At 37.5% G+C, this 19,127-nt stretch overlaps 1 protein-coding gene across 7 annotated transcripts; it reads left to right on the forward strand.

The window, feature by feature from the left end:
- The first annotated feature begins 2,635 nt into the window (after positions 1 to 2,635).
- LYSET (lysosomal enzyme trafficking factor) lies at positions 2,636 to 19,092 on the forward strand. 7 transcript variants are annotated; one of them, XM_014060278.2, is made up of 3 exons: positions 12,849 to 12,990; positions 13,693 to 13,950; positions 18,216 to 19,092. In XM_014060278.2, the coding sequence occupies exons 2-3, from the start codon at positions 13,943 to 13,945 to the stop codon at positions 18,625 to 18,627; spliced, it is 420 nt and encodes a 139-aa protein (XP_013915753.1). In that variant the 5' UTR covers positions 12,849 to 12,990; positions 13,693 to 13,942; the 3' UTR covers positions 18,628 to 19,092. The 7 variants fall into 7 exon arrangements, with proteins under 7 accessions (XP_087581874.1, XP_013915753.1, XP_087581872.1 ...); XM_087725722.1 differs by having other exon boundaries at positions 12,861 to 12,990; positions 13,696 to 13,950; XM_014060277.2 differs by lacking the exon at positions 12,849 to 12,990 and adding an exon at positions 13,158 to 13,343 and having other exon boundaries at positions 13,696 to 13,950.
- Positions 19,093 to 19,127: the final 35 nt, after the last annotated feature.

Here is a 19,127-nt window from a genome sequence, read left to right on the forward strand (position 1 = left end):
ATAAGTATAATATTAAGAAATAATACAGTTGTTTTGACTTATCTCGTTGTGCACACTTAGCCATTGTGGTTTATAGACACTGGTTTGCCTTAGCATATTATGGGTATTCATTCCAGAAAAAAAAATCTTAAACAAATGTGGCTTAATTCAGGATTATTATCCACATCAAAGGATTAGAAGGCAATTAGAACATGCCAACAGATAGTTCCTTGACAGATACATAATAGTCTCCAGAGCAGGTGCCAAATCCAAAGGCCTCTTAAATACAATTAAAACAAAGAAACATGCTGGCTAGGAAATTCTGGGAATTGTTGTCATAAATTATCAGGAAAGCTCCAGATTGGGGGAGGCTGCAAGTAAACAATGGGTAGTTTGTTGCCCTTTAACAGAATCCAAATTTTTTGTTTGAATCTGTCAATTTCCTTTGCTTCCTAGTGTAATACAAACTTCTCTCTGCATAACAAGTTCTCTGAAAAGAGAATTGTCTTCTTCACTTCTTTTCCTGTCCCTATCTTTTGCAGTACAGAGTACTGATATCAGAGAACAATCTCATCTGGAGGGGGAAGAATTAAGCTTGTGTTCCATTCATTCTGTTCTCTGATTTGGAAGTCCTCCATATTTACTTTTGGGAAAGAACAACAACATTGTCGAGATGGGAGGCTGCTTGTTATATTTTTCAAATAATGCATCATTTAACCCACAGTGCCCTCTGAAGCTCAACATGTTTAATAGCGTCCTATTTTATTTTTTACAAATCCCCCCCCCTCTTGATTTGCTGGTCCCTCAAAGATGTATAAAATATCCAAAATTCCACCAGCAGGAAGTGGCAAAGAGAGAATGTGTATAGAAAAGTTGTTCATGTACCTTTTCATTTTCATTTAAGAGGGAAAGTGTGCAAGTTTGGTATTATACGATAGTATGATCCTTCTGCTTTTATTTAAGAATATGTATACTGTTGTTTCTTTTTGTGTTTTTTTCTTTTTCTAAGAGGCAACTTCGGTCTTTGAGGTAGTAGTATTTATGTCAATATAAGGAAAATAAGCAGTGGGATGTCAATATTTGTCTTTTGCATCTGATCAGCACTGAACTAACTGGTGCTCCGGCTTTATAATATTTATCTTGGTTTGGATCCGAAATACTAACTTAAGGAACTTCAAACAAGGAAAATTTCCAAAATGATGCCTTCCGGAGGCTCCTCTAAATCCAGCAGAGGAAATGAAGTAAAGTTAGGAGGTCCCCCTAATTGTGGAATGTTGCAAATCTTTTATTCCTTTTTTTAGACTCTAACAAAGGGATTTATATTGAGCCTTTAAATAAGCCTTTCTCAATTGGGATTCCACAAGATATTGTGATTTTAAAAAAAAACATGTTTTTTGAATTTTGCCCACTGTGAAGTGCAAAAGTTTGCAGAGGTGGGATGAGTGCATACTAATTACACGAACATTCTACCAACTGTAGGTTTAATAATTTTTACACATGGATTCCCTGAGACTTGAAAATTGTTTCAAGGAAGTCAGGGGAAAACGAGAAAGGCTGATTTAAACTAAAAGCTTACTTGATAGATTGATTCTTTTTAATGCAACTTATAAAATAAAATGTTTTTTTTAATTAATATTATTTTAAAAATCTTAAAGAGAGCTGTGATGAAAGATACCCTTTCATTTTTAGCATAGAAGACTTTTGTCAGCAATGACTGAGAGTCAGCAGTTAAGAATGAAATAAAAGTAAAAATTATGTGAGAGTTGGAGAATATGCTGCATCATCTTCCATTTTCTACTCCTATATAACATGGTAGCCATAATAGATCTATAAAGCTCTATATGACCTGGGTCCTGGATATTTTACCATCTTTCCTCAATAGTTTCTGCCACTTTATCCATATAATTAGGCAGCACCTAATAAGGGGCCTTGGCTATGGCAGCTGGCATTTTCTTCAGCAGCTCTCTTCTAGAATAGCTTGACTCTTGAATTTAATGGGTTGGGAGAAGAGCGAGGGGAAGAGGAGGAAAAGCTGCAACATTCCACAATTAGGGGGACCTCCTAACTTTACTTCATTTCCTCTGCTGAATTTAGAGGAGCCTCCAGAAGGCATCATTTTGGAAATTTTCCTTGTTTGAAGTTCCTTAAGTTAGCTTAGGTGATGATCATCAGAGAAGAGAAATCTCAGCTCAAAGGAGAAATGGAATTTGAGAAAGTGTCTCAGATGACCCTCCCTGGTTTCTATAGAATAAAGGCAAGGAAAGAAGAGGCACATTCAGAGTTGCAAGATTCTGTTACTTTAACCCTATAATAGAAGCAGTTTTTGCATTGATCACTAGTAGTCAAGTCTGATCTACCTTGAAGGGATGACACATGGATGGCCCACTCTCCCATGGCCATATGGAAGCAGGTGAAAACATGGCTCTTCTGGAGATATGTAGTGGCACAACAGTCCATAATCTAAGCTTTTTACTTTTAGCATCAATTGAAAATTGAATTGGAACTGCTATTTTAAGTAATTATTTTGATTCTGTACCAGGATTTTATTAAGTAGGTTCATCTAGAGACTGGTTGTTTTCATACATAAATATCACAAATAAATAAATACTTTTCCCTTCCCCCCCACCAGGGGTGAAATTCAACCGGTTCTATCTAGTTTGGGCGAACTGGTAGCACTAGCAACAGGAGGCTCCGTCCACCTACCTGGAGGTCATCATGTCCTGTCTTTGAAGCTCTGTGTATGCACGGAAGGTCCTGCGCCTGCACGCTCATATTTACAAACAGGTAGCAAAGGTAAGTTGATTTCACCCTTGACCCCCACCATTTGTTTTCAATGTGGGGGACTGTTGCAAAAAAGAGAAGGCAGAAAACTTTATTCTTGTGAATTTATTTTAAGTTCATTTACTTTAGGTTCTAAGGCTATTTACAAATAATTCTCTCCTCTCTAGCTGTCTCTACATCCCCTCTGAGTGTTGTTCAGAAAGTACCTCTGTGCCTTGTTGGAACCTGAGGAATTCCTTTGTATTGTATTATATTTTCTATTTTGGTTTGGTTTTCTTGTACACCACCCAGTCGGGTGGAGTCGATAGTACTTAAATTGAATACATTAATTAAATTAATGAAATATTTGAAGTGGTGGAAAGGGTGAAGCAAAGATGCACTATAATGCGCTTGTTTATTATGTCCATTCTTCTTGTTGCTTAATATAAGATTCCTGAGAGGAAACATAGTACATAGTATTCTTACTAGATTTGTAGAGGCGGGGGAGCAAAGCAATTAATGTGAATCTTATCTTACAACTATTCATAATTAGTCAGCAAAAGGATTTCATGCTCTACCACCAGAAAATGGGAAGTTTATAACAAGTCAGGTCAAACATTAGGCTAGCTCAGCATTTATTTCATTTCTATTTATTCTTTCATTTACTGGATTTTATAAAGTTGCCCAATTCAAACAATGTGACTTTGTGTAGAAAAACAAACAATAAACCCAAAGAACCACAAAATATTAAAACACGCACAATACACAAATATAAAATGCAAAATGGAAGAGATAGCAAATTCACTTTCTCAGCCACATTGTAAAAACGGGAAAGACTAGAAATTAAATCAAGACCTTCTATAAAGGCAAAGCAGAAACTTATCACAGAGGGTCTTTCCTTAAACTAGCAGAAGGCTCTGTGAAGAACGAATGCCTTTGTATTGGAGTTGCAAATAGAAATAAATATACATGTACAGGTATATTTTCCTGAAGTTTAATTTGCTTCCACCTTGTAGATTAATTACTTTCTCTACCTGGTAACATAATACAATTTTTATAGTACCTTAACTACTGGAAACTGCACAGGCACTACTAGAATTGCGTGTCCTTACAACTGTAGATTTTATATTTGATTAAAAGTTTAACAGCAAACAGCTCTGAAACACCATGTAGCAGATCTGCTGGGATAAATCAATCTGATCTTATTTATTGACATTTTTCTGGGGAAATCTGTAAAAAAGTAACTTTTTTTGCCTGAAACTCAGTTATTATTGGACTCCTGTGAAGGTAATCAAGTTCTGAAACTATGTCCAAATACTAGTAATTCCTACATAAAGAAAACAAAGAACTATCCCGATAAGACAAAACTCCTTCTGGTCACAAATGGGAATTCAACTTGCTTTAAATTAATATGAATTCAGTTAGGGTTAGACTGATCCTTTTTCTCCCAATGCCTGTGTATTTCCTGGGCTACAAATTTGCCTTCTGAAAAACAAGGGGTAGGCCTACATATGCAGTTTACAAGGTCAGATTTTATATCTTGGGAGATGTGGTGCCAAGGCTACCCAAAATGTCAAATTTTCATTCATTATGGTAATATTTCACTTGGACTGGTATAATCTGCTCTATATAAAACTACCATGTACTGTAAATACTTGGAAATTTAAGATGGGCTAAAGCTGAACTGATATTATTTAAGTGGAGTAGGTAAATAGAACATAGAACATGCCCGAGGTGGCGCAGTGGTTAGGGTGCAGTACTGCAGGCCACTTTAGCTGACTGTTATCTGCAGTTCAGCGGTTCTAATCTCACCGGCTCAAGGTTGACTCAGCCTTCCATCCTTCTGAGGTGGGTAAAATGAGGACCCGGATTGTTGTTGGGGGCAATATGCTGACTCTGTAAACCACTTAGAGAGGGCTGAAAGCCCTATGAAGCGGTATATAAGTCTAACTGCTATTGCTATATGACTCTTTAAGAAAAAAAATTCACTGGATTCTTTTCTAGGCAAAATTAATGGACATGTGCTTCTTATCCACAGTTTCAAGTTGTATAGGAAACCAAAATGAAGCAAAAGAAAGAGATCCATTTCTGCCAGTTGAATGGTTTTTTTCATTGCTAACACTTCAAGTAACCACATGATATCTAAATACATGAATATCATCAAAGTACACAGAAATCAAAGTGACTATATTATTGGCACAAGGAAGTGGAAGAATTCAATTATAACAGCAAATATGAGGCTAGGGGCTACTGTGAAACAGATCGTGTACTGCCCATATGTTTCAGGTTAAACGAGTGAAAGGAAAAAACAACTAATTTTCATGATATGATCTTGACTATATACCATTTTCAAGGAGATGATCAAAAATTATTTTGTAGTTCTGAACCTCATTGAGAGGGAACCAGAATCTGGAATGGAATCAAAGAAGCTGTTAAGGATGAATTAAAAAGAGAATGTCAAAAAACCAAGATACTGGAGAAGGAAAGTTTGAGTTTAAAACAAATTGTGAAGATGGATGGATGGATGGATGGATGGATGGATGGATGGATGGATGGATGGGGAAGGAAGCCAAAGCCAAGAAAACAAAGGAAAGAACTGTTAGAACAAACAAGAAGCAATATTATGATATCTGTAAAGACATTGAAAATGGAAACAGACACCCAAGGTCTCTTCCAACCCTGTTATTCTCTGTTAATAACCTTCACAAAGATTAAGGGGACTAAGATTAAATATAAATAGGTCCAAACTAATGACAACAGGTACAGCCTTAAAAATGACAGTGGAGATACTAAAATGATGGTTAATTTCTGCTTTTTAGGGTTGATTATCAACAGTAAAGGAACCAATATTCAAGAAATATGCCACAGACTAGCATTTGGTAAAGCAGCTATGAGGGTTTTGGAAAATATATTTGGATATGGAGATATATACCTACAGAAATCAAAATTATGTTGCAATGGTTTTTCCTACAATATTCCATAGAAGCAAAACCTCAACTTTTGATTTGAAAAAGCAAGATAGAAAAAGTACACTTTCAAAAACTTTACTGTTGATGTTTTCAAACTTTGGTGTTGGAGAAGACTCCTGAGAATACCAGGGATAGCCAAAAAATAAGCAAACAAATGAATCATTGAACATATTGATACAGAGTTCTCACTCAAGACACAAATGCCAGGCTTTAATCATACTTTGGACAATTCTGCAAAACCAGCATCTGTGAGAAGTCTATATTGTTGAAAAGGTGAAAGAAAAAGAAGCTGACCAGCAAGGCAGATGGACTCAATTAGAGTGGCAATGGATGGAGGAAAAAGGGTGAGGTTGGGAACAGATTTCATGGAAAAAATTATGTCAAAGACTAGACACTATCTGGATGACACACAATGTCAATTTCAGAGAGTACTGCAACTCCTATATTGTATGTGGATCATTACAAACTTAAGCTGATTTTTTTTAAAAAAAATAAAAAATTGTGCCATAACACCGCCAACAAATAGCAGTTTATTTAAGTATGCCAAGCCATTCTTTTGATCTTCCACAATGCCTTTGAGTGATTGTAGGTATGGAAATTAGAAAAATTAAAAAAATAGGTACGTACGTAGGTAGGTAGGTATACAAATCTAGTGCTCTTTGAAGTGCTAGAAAAAACAAAAATGAAGAGGAAATGAGTAAGTGTAAACAATGAGAAGCTTAATCATGTTTATGGATGAAACCTACTAAAGCTGGCATTCAATTAATACCAAAGAGGTTTTGAATTTGTAGGAGTAATTGAATGGTCCTTTGGATCTTAACTAATGCCTCTACATTAAAAGACCAGACCCTATGAATAAACAAATGGAAACAGTGAAGCCCAGAATGCAAAAGTTAAACAATCAGTCTTCATTATCAGAAAATGCTTATTACATGTGACCTCAGGATGTTTGGATGGAAGGAAGCTCTTCTGAGCAATAAAACCATAGAGGAAATTCTGTGTGCAGGAAAAGGTGACAGAATAAACTGGTCATACTCATCATCTCATCAATGGGCAAGAGTCTCTCTCCATGGAAGTAATTTTGTTGGAGCGCCCATGACATGATATGCTCTTAAAATTACAAAAGCATCACAAAAGGTCCAAAAGGATGATTTATTCCTAGCCTATACCATTTATTTATAAAACATTTTTTTAAAAACCCTGCACTTGGTCCTAAATCTTTAAGAAAGTTTGCACTATCAAGTTGTATGTTTACAGTATAGGATAAGATTTTCCGATTGATGCCTGTGAAAATATCATCACAGCATTATAGAACTGCAAACTTCCTTGATTTAAGGCACTGGCTTCCCTGCCAAAAAGCTGGAAGAAATGGAATGGAGCAGGTAATGGGAACCAGTTCACCATATTAATATGGCCTTAGGGACAAGCAGCCCCAGCAATGTTTTGTTAACATTCATCATGTTAAATTTGTCTAAAAATACTGGGACCAACAAATCTTCGCTGCAAAAATGCTTAGCCTAGCTGTATAGTGTTTCTGGGTCCTTTTTCATAAATGACACCAATGAAAACGGACCAGATTTAATCAATGAAAAAACACAATTAGTTCATACAGCAATTTCAATCTTTGCTACAGCTATTTCATGTAATCTTGATTAGGTCATACAGTAAAAGGACATAAATGCATATCCATCACCTATTTCCTTCTGAGGTAAGCAAGATTATAGGAAACATAGAATAGGAGTAAGAAAAAGAAAGGCAAAGCAATTAAAGTTATGACATAAGGAAAGAAATGCAGCTAAATCTATTTAGTTTCTCGGTTACTTTTTTATTCAATTCATATTTAGGACCAATTCATTTTTGCTCCTATCACTTCTTATACAACTCATTCAATCCTGATGGGTTCAGGAGTCAAAATTGACTCAGCCTTCCATAATTTGGAGGTTGGTAATGTGAAGACCCAGATTATTGGGGGCAATGTGCTGACTCTCTAAACTGCTTAGAGAAGGCTACAAAGCACTGTGAAGCAGTATATAAGTCTAAGTGCTATTGCTATTTTACAACTCATAGTTCTCAAGTAGTCCATTCCCATTGCATACAATTTACATTTATGTTTCTCCTTACTCCAACTCTCACTTCCATATTATACAGTAGATAAATCCCCATTCTTACACATAGCCAGTGTAAATAGTTTCAATAAATATTCATTCCTTACATCAGATCTAATACAGATCAAATAAATCTACACCATGGCACTACTTATCAGTTCCACTCTACTAGATCAGACTTCCATTAATTTGTATTTCATACAGTGTTCTGACACATACTCAAAATCTCTGAAAGTCATTTGTTTTACCATGTACTTCTAACTGTATTTCACAGCAAAAGATTCCTATGATATACCTCCAAAATGATCGTTCAAAATATTAAGTGGAAAATGAGATCTTAAAACCTATCAGTGACTCTGCATTCAACTGAAATGGGTTGTTCTTCCTGGCATTTTTTCTTCTGGGTTAAGGAGGATTTCTGACTGGAAATAAAAACCCATATAAGGAGGAAATCCTTCCAAGGTGTTGCACAAAAATACTGTATAACCTGCACTTCACTTTAATTTTGAGATTATCCTTGCCTTTTCCATAGCCACTCTTTTTTACAGGAACTCTGTGGTTTGTATTTTAAAAAGTGGATTGTTGTTGCTGTTATGCATGATTATGATCCTCTATTGCACAAACAAATCAGACTGAAATAAAATATATAGTCATATTTTTACCAGTAGTAATTATTTATTACACTGTCATTAAGAGTCTGAAGAGAAGAAGAAAAGGGTAGTAGGCAAGTGAAATAGCAAAAGTCTTTATGATTTACCTTTCTTGAAAGATTTTGCAATATTACTTTTTGGCCAGGAACTCCACATGAATGGAATCGATTTGTGCTTCTTTCTCACAACATCCTAACACCTCTCAGAAACTGGCTCAAAGGTTCAATGTCACTGTTCCCATACGGTTCTAGAAATTGTGGAAAATACAATTATTGCTGGTTTAGCAAAAATGGATGGAAAAGCAACATCTTCATATGTTAACCAACCAAGCATATTTATCCTAAAATGCAAATACTGATTGTTAAGAAGCTCTGGCGTAATAATCAGTACTTTTGCAACTTGAAAGATTACACTGTTAAGTGTAAAGAACAAGCTGTTTTTTTCCTCAAATCTCCATAATCAAATTTATCAAACCTATTCTAGAATCACTGCAGCGCTTTAGAATTTATTCACGAAGATTGGCTTTCTTTTAACTTATTGTGCTCCATCTAGTGGACTTCAACAGAATTTTAAGCACAGGAAAAATAGTAGCAGTTACTTACAACCAACCTGGGCTTCCCAAAAGATTTCCTATGTGAAAAGAATAATCCATCTCACATATGTTACCATGTGTATGATTCCTTTAACATGTATGGAGGAAGACATCATGCTGTTGAGAGAAAAATGGTGCTGGCGTGGCCCAATACTAGGTGAATGTCATTTAGTTTTAATCCTATATATTTTACATAGTTTTTACATGTGCTATATTTTATGACCCAGTTTATAACTATTTTATTTGGTCAGTATTGAATGTTATATGGTTATAATATGAAGGTGCTTCTAACACGAATAAAGAATTTGGTCTGCTTCACCCGACATTATATGCCATGGTTTGTTTACTTTCACTTATTAATTCAACCACAAGGCTGGATTTCCATAACAAGTTAAGCAAAATCCAATCAATGTAATAATGTCCTGTATGAATAAAACCAATGACTTGTATATAAATATGCCATAATTTAACCAGAATGTGTCAAATTAAACATTATGCTTAGTTCATACAATTAAAAATTATTCAATGGAGTCTCCAGAACCAGCATAATATTAGAAACAAATGAGAACATTCATTCATTCATTCATTCATTCATTCATTCATTCATTCATTCATTCATTCATTATCACCTTTAGAAATTGCCAATCTCCTTCACAGGGTCTTTTGGCAGTTTACAAATAAAAGTTTAAAAACATAAACTGAATATAAAACATTTAAAATAGAGGCAAGGATGGTCAAAAACTGATGTTAAATATGAATTAAAAGGTAGGGGAGGGGCTTCAGCATGTACCCCTCTGAGCCCCAAGAGAGATGGCAGAGCCAAGTCTTTAGACATTTTTGAAAGACCAGGAGACTGGAGACCAGCCTCACCTGTGGGAGGGGGGAGACTATTCTAAAGGGTGGAAACAACCACAGAGGCGGCTCGCTTCTTGAGCTCTTCCAGTCAGAATCCTTTAACACAGTGTTTCTCAACCTTGGCGACTTTAAGTCCTGTGGACTTCAACTCCCAGAATTCCCCAGCCAGAGAGAGCTGGCTGGGGGATTCTGGGAGTTGAAGTCCACAGGACTTAAAGTCGCCAAGGTTGAGAAACACTGCTTTAACACAACATACCTTTCCTGCCTGACTAAGTGGGATGGGCTGATTCAATGGGATGAAGCTGGTTCTATAGGTAACCTGGCTCCATGCCATGTAGGACTTTAAAGATCATAAACAACACCTTTATCGGACCCAGAAGCATACTGGTGTTCAGTACAACTCGCTCAGCACAAGTGCCGTTATATGCACCATTCTGGTGCCCAACATTGATACCTTTTGTATCAGCTGAAGCATCCAGATACTTTTCAAGGATAGCCCCACGTAGAGTCCATTGCAATAGTCCAAATGGAAGATGACCAGAGCATGAGTGACCGAGTATAGAGCCTCCCTATCCAGGAAAGTGTGTAACTGGTGCACAATATAAAGTAGAGTAATGGACCTCTTTTATCTTAAGAATAACCTTTAAATACTTTTATTAACTCCTCAAAAACCCCAGCTATGGAAATTATTCCAAGAGGTCTCTGACAGCAATAGTTAGATAGATATAACAAGCATTCAGTATAGTTAATTTCCTTTTCTTGGTACATTATATTCTGCTATTTTCATAGAATTCTACTTGTTTTAAGGACAATTTTGAAACATGGTTTCTTCATGTATTCTAGTGCTGTGTGATCTAATTGATTGGCTTTGGAAAACGGATGATTCAGGGTGTTTCTCAAAATACTTTTTTGCCTGAAATAGATGACAAGAATGCAGTTCCCAAAGCAGTTCCTCTCAAGACACTCACCCTTCCAGATTTACTTAAGTCTGGTTCATTTGACTGGCTGCAAAGTTGGCAATTCTGACCACTTTTTAAGCATAGATATTTTTGTCTGAAACTATAGACTGTGGCTCCTGTGAAAGCTTTTGGGCTTATTTTATCCAATTCCCTTCATGAATTTAGTTGAGTTGGATGCCTGCGAAGTTGCTGTTCCAAGTTATTTTTTTATATTATTATTTATTTTTATTCTGCTATTAATGTTGATACAAATAATCCAAGGCAGCTTACATATCCAAGGCATGGTCTCCTACTCCTATTGTGATTTTAACTGGCTGGACATGAGAGTTCAAGGTAGTTTTGCTTTTTGGGTCTTAATTAAGTTATAAACTTACAACAGCTAAAGATTTGACATTCCTGTTGCTCTTACTGATCTTTAATACATCCAATCACTTCTGGTATCGATATTATTTTAAAAGTGCCACTTCTATTGTCATTTTCATATCATTTCCACAGATGACAGTGCTAACACTGTTGTCATCTGGTTTTTCAATATTCTCAAGCCTGATGTGTTTGTTTACTCTTTTATGCATGCATGCATGCATGCATGCATGCATCTATCTATCTATCTATCTATCTATCTATCTATCTATCTATCTATCTATCATCTATCTATCTATCTATCTATCTATCTAGTACATATACTGTATCCTTTGATTGGGTTATGTCTTTGTCTAAATATTAATGAAGCTGCATCTGCTGCTTAGATTCTTTGCACAAAGCCCAGCCATGCATTTCCTGCTCATGTGTCCCACTGTTGTGGTGTCATGCCAACTGCATTCACAATTGCCAACAGCAGACACCGCAGAACTTCCTGGTATTCTCTCACCGTGACAAGTTTCTCTGAGTATCATAGAATTAGCTCAGTGTAACAACCAACCTAATAGGTGGGCAGACCTTATCTAGTGAAAGGGAGTTGTTAAGTGGCATAAGAGGAAGTGGTCCAGAAAGCCCAGCGTGATTCAAACAATCACATGATTTACATTCAGATGCTTGACAACTCAGTCATGTGATCATCTTTTGCGACATCATCACAAGCAGTCAGTGGGGAAATCAGATTCATTCAACAACCGGGTTACTTGTTAATTTTACAACTGCAGTGATTCTCTTAACAAAGGTGCCAAAAAATCATAAAATGGGGCAAAAAAAAACCCTCTTAACCAATTTCTCACTTAGTAACATCAATTTTAGGGGACTCAACTGTGCTGGTAAGCAGAGAACTATGTATACTACATCACAAGACTGTTACCACTTGGTGCAAAATTATTTCCAGAGAAGAAAGTCTCTCTCCCCCCTCCAAATCCTTGGGGGAAATGTAAAAAAAAATTACCTATAAAACTCATGGTAGCCATTCGCAAATAAATCTTTTTTATGATTTTTGTACAAGATTTTTTACAAAATCAGGTGACTCAGTGGCTAAGACAGTTTGTCGATCAGAAAAGTCGACAGTTCAGAGGTTCGAATCCCTAGTACAAGTCCCCTGTATGAGCAGGAGGTTGGACTAGCTGACCTCTAAGGTCCCTTCCAACTGTTACTGTTAGTTATCTTGGTCTAAGGAGGAAAATATTTGTGTGTGTAGGAAATCCTGCGCTTCCCTGCTGATCCTCAGGAATCCCCTCCCCGCACAAATTGGTGGGGGAGACACCAACCATCCCTTCTGCCCCCACGTTAAGAAGGAAGCCTGGCTCGCTCTCTCGTCTCTCTCTCTCTCAAAAATAGCCTGACTGCTACGTCCGCCGCGTGGTTCCGGCGGCTTGAGGGACCGACTGAGGCGCCCTCGCCGCCTCTCGGTCGCCTCTCCCGAGATGTGAGCCGCGGAAAGCAGAGGACCCTCGTGCACTACCCGGAAGCAGAGGGAGGCGAGGGCGGGCCTTCGGCCGGAGACGAAACGGATGGTGGGGCCCGGCGCCGGAGGGATCCGGAGCGTGGCTTGGGTTGCGGAGCGCCGCCCTCCCTCCCTTCCTCCGCTGGACGCGGCGCAGGGAGCGATGTGATTGGGCGGGCGGCCCTTCCTCGGATTCCCCTCGCCTGCCCTCCTCCTCCTCCAGCTTGTTTTGCTCCCGGGTTCCCTGGCGGAGGAAGGTACGCGGTGGGAGGGAGGGAGGGAGCGGGCTGGGAATGCGGCAGCCTCGCCTCCCGGGGTCGGGAGGGGAAGGCCGACGGCGGAGCCTCTCCCCCGAGTAGGGGCTGCTGGGGCTCAATTGCTCGGATTGGTGTTCCCGCATTGCCTAGGAGCCCCTCGGCACCTGGGAACTTTTAGTTCCTCTTGAGACCTCCTTCGGGGGGGCAATGAGGTGAAGGCATGTAACAATAACAGAGTTGGAAGGGATCTTGGAGGTCATCTAGTCCAACCCCCTGCTCACGCAGGAGACCTGTACTAGGGATTCGAACCGCCGACCTTTCTGATCGACAAGTCAGGGTACCACCTAGTCAGGGTAATTTATTAATCTAGTCAGGCATGGATTCTCCGTGGCGAGGAAATGCAAGAGATCCCAGCCCCTTAGTCCGGATGAATTCGGGTGGGTGAGAGAGAAACCACGAGGGAAAGGACCAAGCAGCTGGAAATCCTTGAGTCCTGGGCTTCTGCTTTAAAGTTCTACCTTGGGAGGTGGGATCTCTCGCATGTTTCTTCTCGGAGGGGTGAATCTTTGCCCAGTAAATCTTGGATGGAGTTTTATTGTTCCATCTATAATTCTGTTTTTGGGGAGGTAGTTAAACATAGCAGCTAGGAAAGATATATACAGGGATCTGATCTTGGCTGATCTATTTTTTTTTTAAAAAAAGCAGGATTAGTTACCATTTGGATTGGAGGCGCCAAGAAGTCTTCAGATTATAAACCTGAGTGGAAAATTAAAAAAAGAAAGAAAGAAAATCCCAGAAGAAGGCAGGGCCAATTGTTTCTGTACTGTTGCCAAGAAAACGTGTAAGACATATCCAAAAAAATCACCAGAGGGAAGGGAGTTCAATCTCAAGGAGTCTTGAGAATCCACTTACTTTCAAGAGGTGTTCTATAAAAGAGAATTCTCGACAGTTTATGAAACGGTGAGAAAAAAGTTGTCCTTCAGACTGAATTTTGTTTGTAGTTGCCTAGTATTAATGATTTTAATCACTGGCTTCCTTGCCATCACATTGCTAGCAGTGGAAATGTGTCCTTTTGTATTGTATTGTATGAATGTATCTCACATTTAAAACAGATTTGTTTTTTGAAGAGTTCTGTGGAAGTCTGCTATATTTAGAGGATAGCATAGCAGTGTAGATAAAGATCAATATGTAAGAGAAAGATCCATTAATGTGGTTTAACTGAATAACCATATGGCAGATAAGATAGCAATGTAAAGCTGTTTGTCACAAAAGATGCAAATGATAAACAGTGGCAGTATAACTTAAGTTTTCTTTCGTTTTCCAATATTATCTATTGTACTATGTTTGGAAATAATGTAGTTAGTTTTAAAATCTTATGGAAAATTATACTGCTAGCATGTCATGTGAATCTCTGTGTGTCTGTCTTTATATGCCTTTGAGTCAACATTGACTCCTGGTGACTGCCCGAACAAGTTCTTGAGTTTTCTTGGCAAGATGTTAAAAGTGATTTGCCTTTGCCTCCTTCCTAGGTCTGAAAGGACTGACCTAAGGTCCTCCAGTTGGCTTTGTGCCTAAGGCAGGGTTAGAACACACTCTTTCCCAATTTCTAGCACAAGTGTGTCCAATCCCATGCAGCCCTGGACAGCTAGTAATGCTGCCCTCCACACAAGATCATAAACTTTTAACATTACTGTGCATTTATATACATTTCTCTCTCTCTCCCTCTCTCTCAAATATATACCATATTTGTATATTTTTTGTAAGCTGCCTAGAGTCACTGAAAGTGAATGGGCAGCTGCATAAATTCTCAAAATAAATGCAAATATATTTTATATAGGCCAAGACAATTCCTTTTCACTCAATGAGGCTCAGGCAAACTAAAACGTTGGATATGCCTGTACTAGCATGATGCCCTAACCCCGTGATGGCGAAACTATGGCACATGTGCCAGAGATGGCACACGCAGCCTTCTCTGCTGGCATGTGCGCCGTCGCACCAGGTCAGATCTCCGTGGCGTTTCTTATGTGAGCTTCTGTTTCCCTGCAAATGATGAAACAGAAGCTCATGAAAGAAAAAGATCTTACCTCTTGCCAGTGTTGGGATGCCGCACCTTCCGCTGGCCAGCTGATCTTCGGATCTCTGCTGCGCATGCACGCATGCACACCTTTCAGTTTGGGTATGCTTGTGCATGGTTTGGGCACTGGGTGTCTAAAAGGTTTGCCATCACTTCCTTAACCAGTACACCTGACTGGCTCTGTTACTTTTACAGAATAAAAATACCATCCATGGGCTATAGCTAGTGTCTATGCTATGTGATACTTTTATTGTACCTTTTTTCTATAGTAAAATGAAAAACATGCAATGAAGCTTTACAACACTGACTGTTTGATTATTTTCATATTAATTAAGTCTCTATTTGGAAGAAGAATGGGATTAAACTATATGTAATAAGGGAACACCAACATTTCAAAGAATGCAGCTCTTCCTCATAGTGTGAATAGAGGGGATAGATTCAAGAAGATTGGTAGAGAAATGAAGAAAATTAATCCAAATTTATTGAGAAAGCAATTGTATTTTCCTTGTTTTCTATAGTCAGAACTTTCTGGTGAATCCTGATATTTAGTACAACAGTGTTATACTTTTTAAAACAATATTGTCATTAGCATTGGTAGCAAAATAATCTGTGAATCAAGCTCTGGAACAGATCCTTCCAATTGCTACATGCTTCAAGTAAAAGTATGCTGTAGAACTGGAATAACGTTGCCTTGAGATGATTGTTTAATGTTTATGCTGATGAAACAATTCAACATTTAGGGTGATTTTAATGATTGCTCAGATTGCCCCTCAGTCTCAATTATAACAGCCAACAGAAACTACAGTGCCATGTACAAGACTAAAGACCTTTCCTATAGGACATGTGACTGCAGTAAATATTGAAGTGGGAATTTTCTAAGTTAATTACTGTAGTATTACAACTCAGTTCTATGACCTTAAAATGTACCCACAGTTTATATTAAGTGCTTCGTAAGTACATAAACTTCATCCTGAAATGATTGCCTAGAACTGCAGTGCAGATAAGTTGCAATACAGATCATTTGGTCAGAAAGTACTACTTGGACTTTCATTACTGTGCTCTAGATTTGTTCTTGAAACCTTTTAAAATTGTTTTAAAATGTAAGTAGCCCTTTTTCCTATGTAAACAAATCAGGTAAATATCATGGATTGGTTTCTTGGATACTAAGTATCCTGAGATAATGACTGCAAAGACTGTTAACCTGAAATCTCATGTAGCCATTTTGAAGAACAATGACCAAGTTTGATAATGGTAAACTATAATTTATTATAAACCTATTATAAATAATGTTTATTACAAACATGAAAATGTCAAAATTCAGAATTAAAATCATTAGAGAATGTTTAAAAAATGATGCTAAATTAAAGGTAGGAATCTATGCAGCATTAATGCTATATCCATTATATTATATTTTTAAATAATGCAAGTTTTAACACAGGATTGCTTTAAATTATAGACATTTCCTTTGATATATTGTGTAATAGTTTTTTTTTTTTCCTGAAAGATGAAAGCAGGTGTGTGTGCGCGTGTATTTCAGTCATTCATTTTCACCATTCTAAAGTCAGAATGTTCCTAGTTTGGACAAAAGTCCAAACTTTCTTTGATCATTAACTAAGGCCACTATGCCTCTATATATTGAAACCAAAAGAAAACAGCTACAAAACCATCTACTGCAATTAGAACAGTTCTGCAATTAGTTTAGGATGTTGAGATGATTAATAGCAGGAATAAAAGCTGATTCAACATCTTACCTTCTGAGCAATATGTGCCCATAGCTCTCATAATCATACTGGGGTGAGTGACACTGACAGTTACACATTCCTAGTTCAGAATAATATGCCTCTTTGTATGTTGAAAGTAGAGGTCATAATTTTAAACAAATTTCACTGTTTATAGAACTTAAGTATGCTTGTATTTTAGTTAATGATCAGAATTATAGAGTGTTCAATCAAAATTTTGGATTTCTTCAGACAAGAAAGAACTTTGATGTCCCTAGTTGTTTTCATTAGTTTTACTTTAATCATTGCATCCTAGTTCTTAGTTTTTGCTAACTTCAGAAAAAGTAGCCATTTCTGTGGAAAATCTCTTGCTTGAGAACCCTTTTAAATGCTTATGATAATCAAACTTAACAATAATTGTGATACTAGTATAGGTTGGAAGGCGATTTGTATCTTGCATAAAGCAGAGATAATTCAGTCCTGTAGTCCTGCTGTAATGAAACAGATGTATCATAATAAACTTAATTCATTGAAGGCATTAGTCGTATAGCTGCCAGCTCTGAACATATGTTAACTATGTGTTGTGATGGGGCCATTGTTACCAAATAATGTGTAGGAGTGTAAATGAAACTTGAGGATCTCTAATATTTGCTAAAGGCTCAGCAGTTAAAGATGCTGGGCTTGTGAGCTGGGAAACTGAAAGCTGGTTTCGAGATCCAAACACCATGCAATGGAGTGAGCTCCAGTTATTTGTTTAGCTTTTGCCAATCTAGCATTTCAAAAGCATGCAAATGTCAGCAGATATTAGGTACCATTTCAGTGGAAAGGTAGCAGCGTTCCTTGTGACTTGGCATATAGTCATGCTGGCCACATGATCATGGAAATGTCTCCAGATAACACTGGTTCCCTCCACTAGAAAAACGGAGATCAGCACTGCCCTGCATAGTTGGATACAACTGGACAAGGGGAAACATTTACATTAATGCATATAGAATAAAAATATTCCATAGCCAAAAATTACTAGAAAATAGTAAAGGCAAGTAGGAAAAACTGAACAAATTTCAGATTGGGAACCCCTTCTCTAATCCATGGTCACTAAACCCTGAAGCCCAACACTGCCTCCCTTGGTGTTTATTAAAACATTTTATAATTAGCATATTGCAGCCAATGCTAATATCACATTATCTTGCTACTGTCAATAGAATATCTTAAAATCAAAAAGCCAAAAATTGCTTACTATGCCTGTACCAGTATTTTTCAACTTTAATAGTATGGGTTTTTAATTCCCAGAATTTCCTAGCTGGGGAATTGGTCCATGGATCTTAGTATTGCTAAGGTTGAAAAACACTGATGTATCTAGGCAATTCTTATTATTGTGTACTATTATATATTACTTTTCCTCACAATGGCTAATTATTATTTTTGTTTTTAAGGCGCAGAGCATGGAGAATGATGAATTTCCGTCAGAGGATGGGATGGATTGGTGTGGGACTGTATCTAATAGCAAGTGCTGCAGCATTTTACTATGTCTTCGAAATCAATGAGACTTACAATCGACTAGCACTGGAACACATTCAGCAACCACCAGAGAAATTTAAACAAGAAATCAGCTGGATGCATTCCTTAAAAACACGTCTTCTCTCTGTACCCTTTTGGCTATGGGCCATTATCTTTTTAATACCTTATTTGCAAATGTTCTTATTTCTTTACTCATGTACGAGGGCTGATCCTAAAACAGTGGGCTACTGCATAATTCCTATCTGCTTGGCTGTGGTTTGCAATCGTCATCAAACATTTGCAAAGGCCTCCAATCAAATCAGCAGACTGCAGCTTATTGACACGTAAGGAAATCAATGTGGCTTGCCCTCGCTCCTTCCCCCATGGCTGGTTTTTGATAAGTTGAAGATCGGTTGAATATCTGAAAAGAACTTGAAATTCTTTTTCTCAACATTAACCTCTGGACAGAGCACCCACCAACCTTCTATTTTTTTTAACGATGCTTTTTAACTATGGGGGTATTCTATTTGGTGAAAAGTTCTTTGAAAACGGGGGGTAACATTCTTCATATTTGCCTTACAAGCAGAATTTCTACACTCCATCTGAAGATTTTAGAGTAAATATATATTTGAAACCCTAATTCACTGTGCATCGTTCAAAACTTCAAGTTTCCTATAAGCAAATTGCTGAAAATTAAATTTGCCTATGTTTATGTGTAAATTTTGAAATTATTATAAAAGTGGCATTTGAGACATTGTCCTTTCTCCTTTGATGATGTTGCACTAAATAAATTGGGATTCCTTTTGCACATGATATGTTTAAAAGAAAATTATCTTTTTATTTGTTCA

This window comes from Thamnophis sirtalis, unplaced genomic scaffold (genome assembly GCF_051295495.1).
Source record: "Thamnophis sirtalis isolate CommonGarterSnake01/CBP01778 unplaced genomic scaffold, rThaSir2_p1.2 scaffold_1, whole genome shotgun sequence".
Taxonomy (NCBI): Eukaryota; Metazoa; Chordata; class Lepidosauria; order Squamata; family Natricidae; genus Thamnophis; species Thamnophis sirtalis.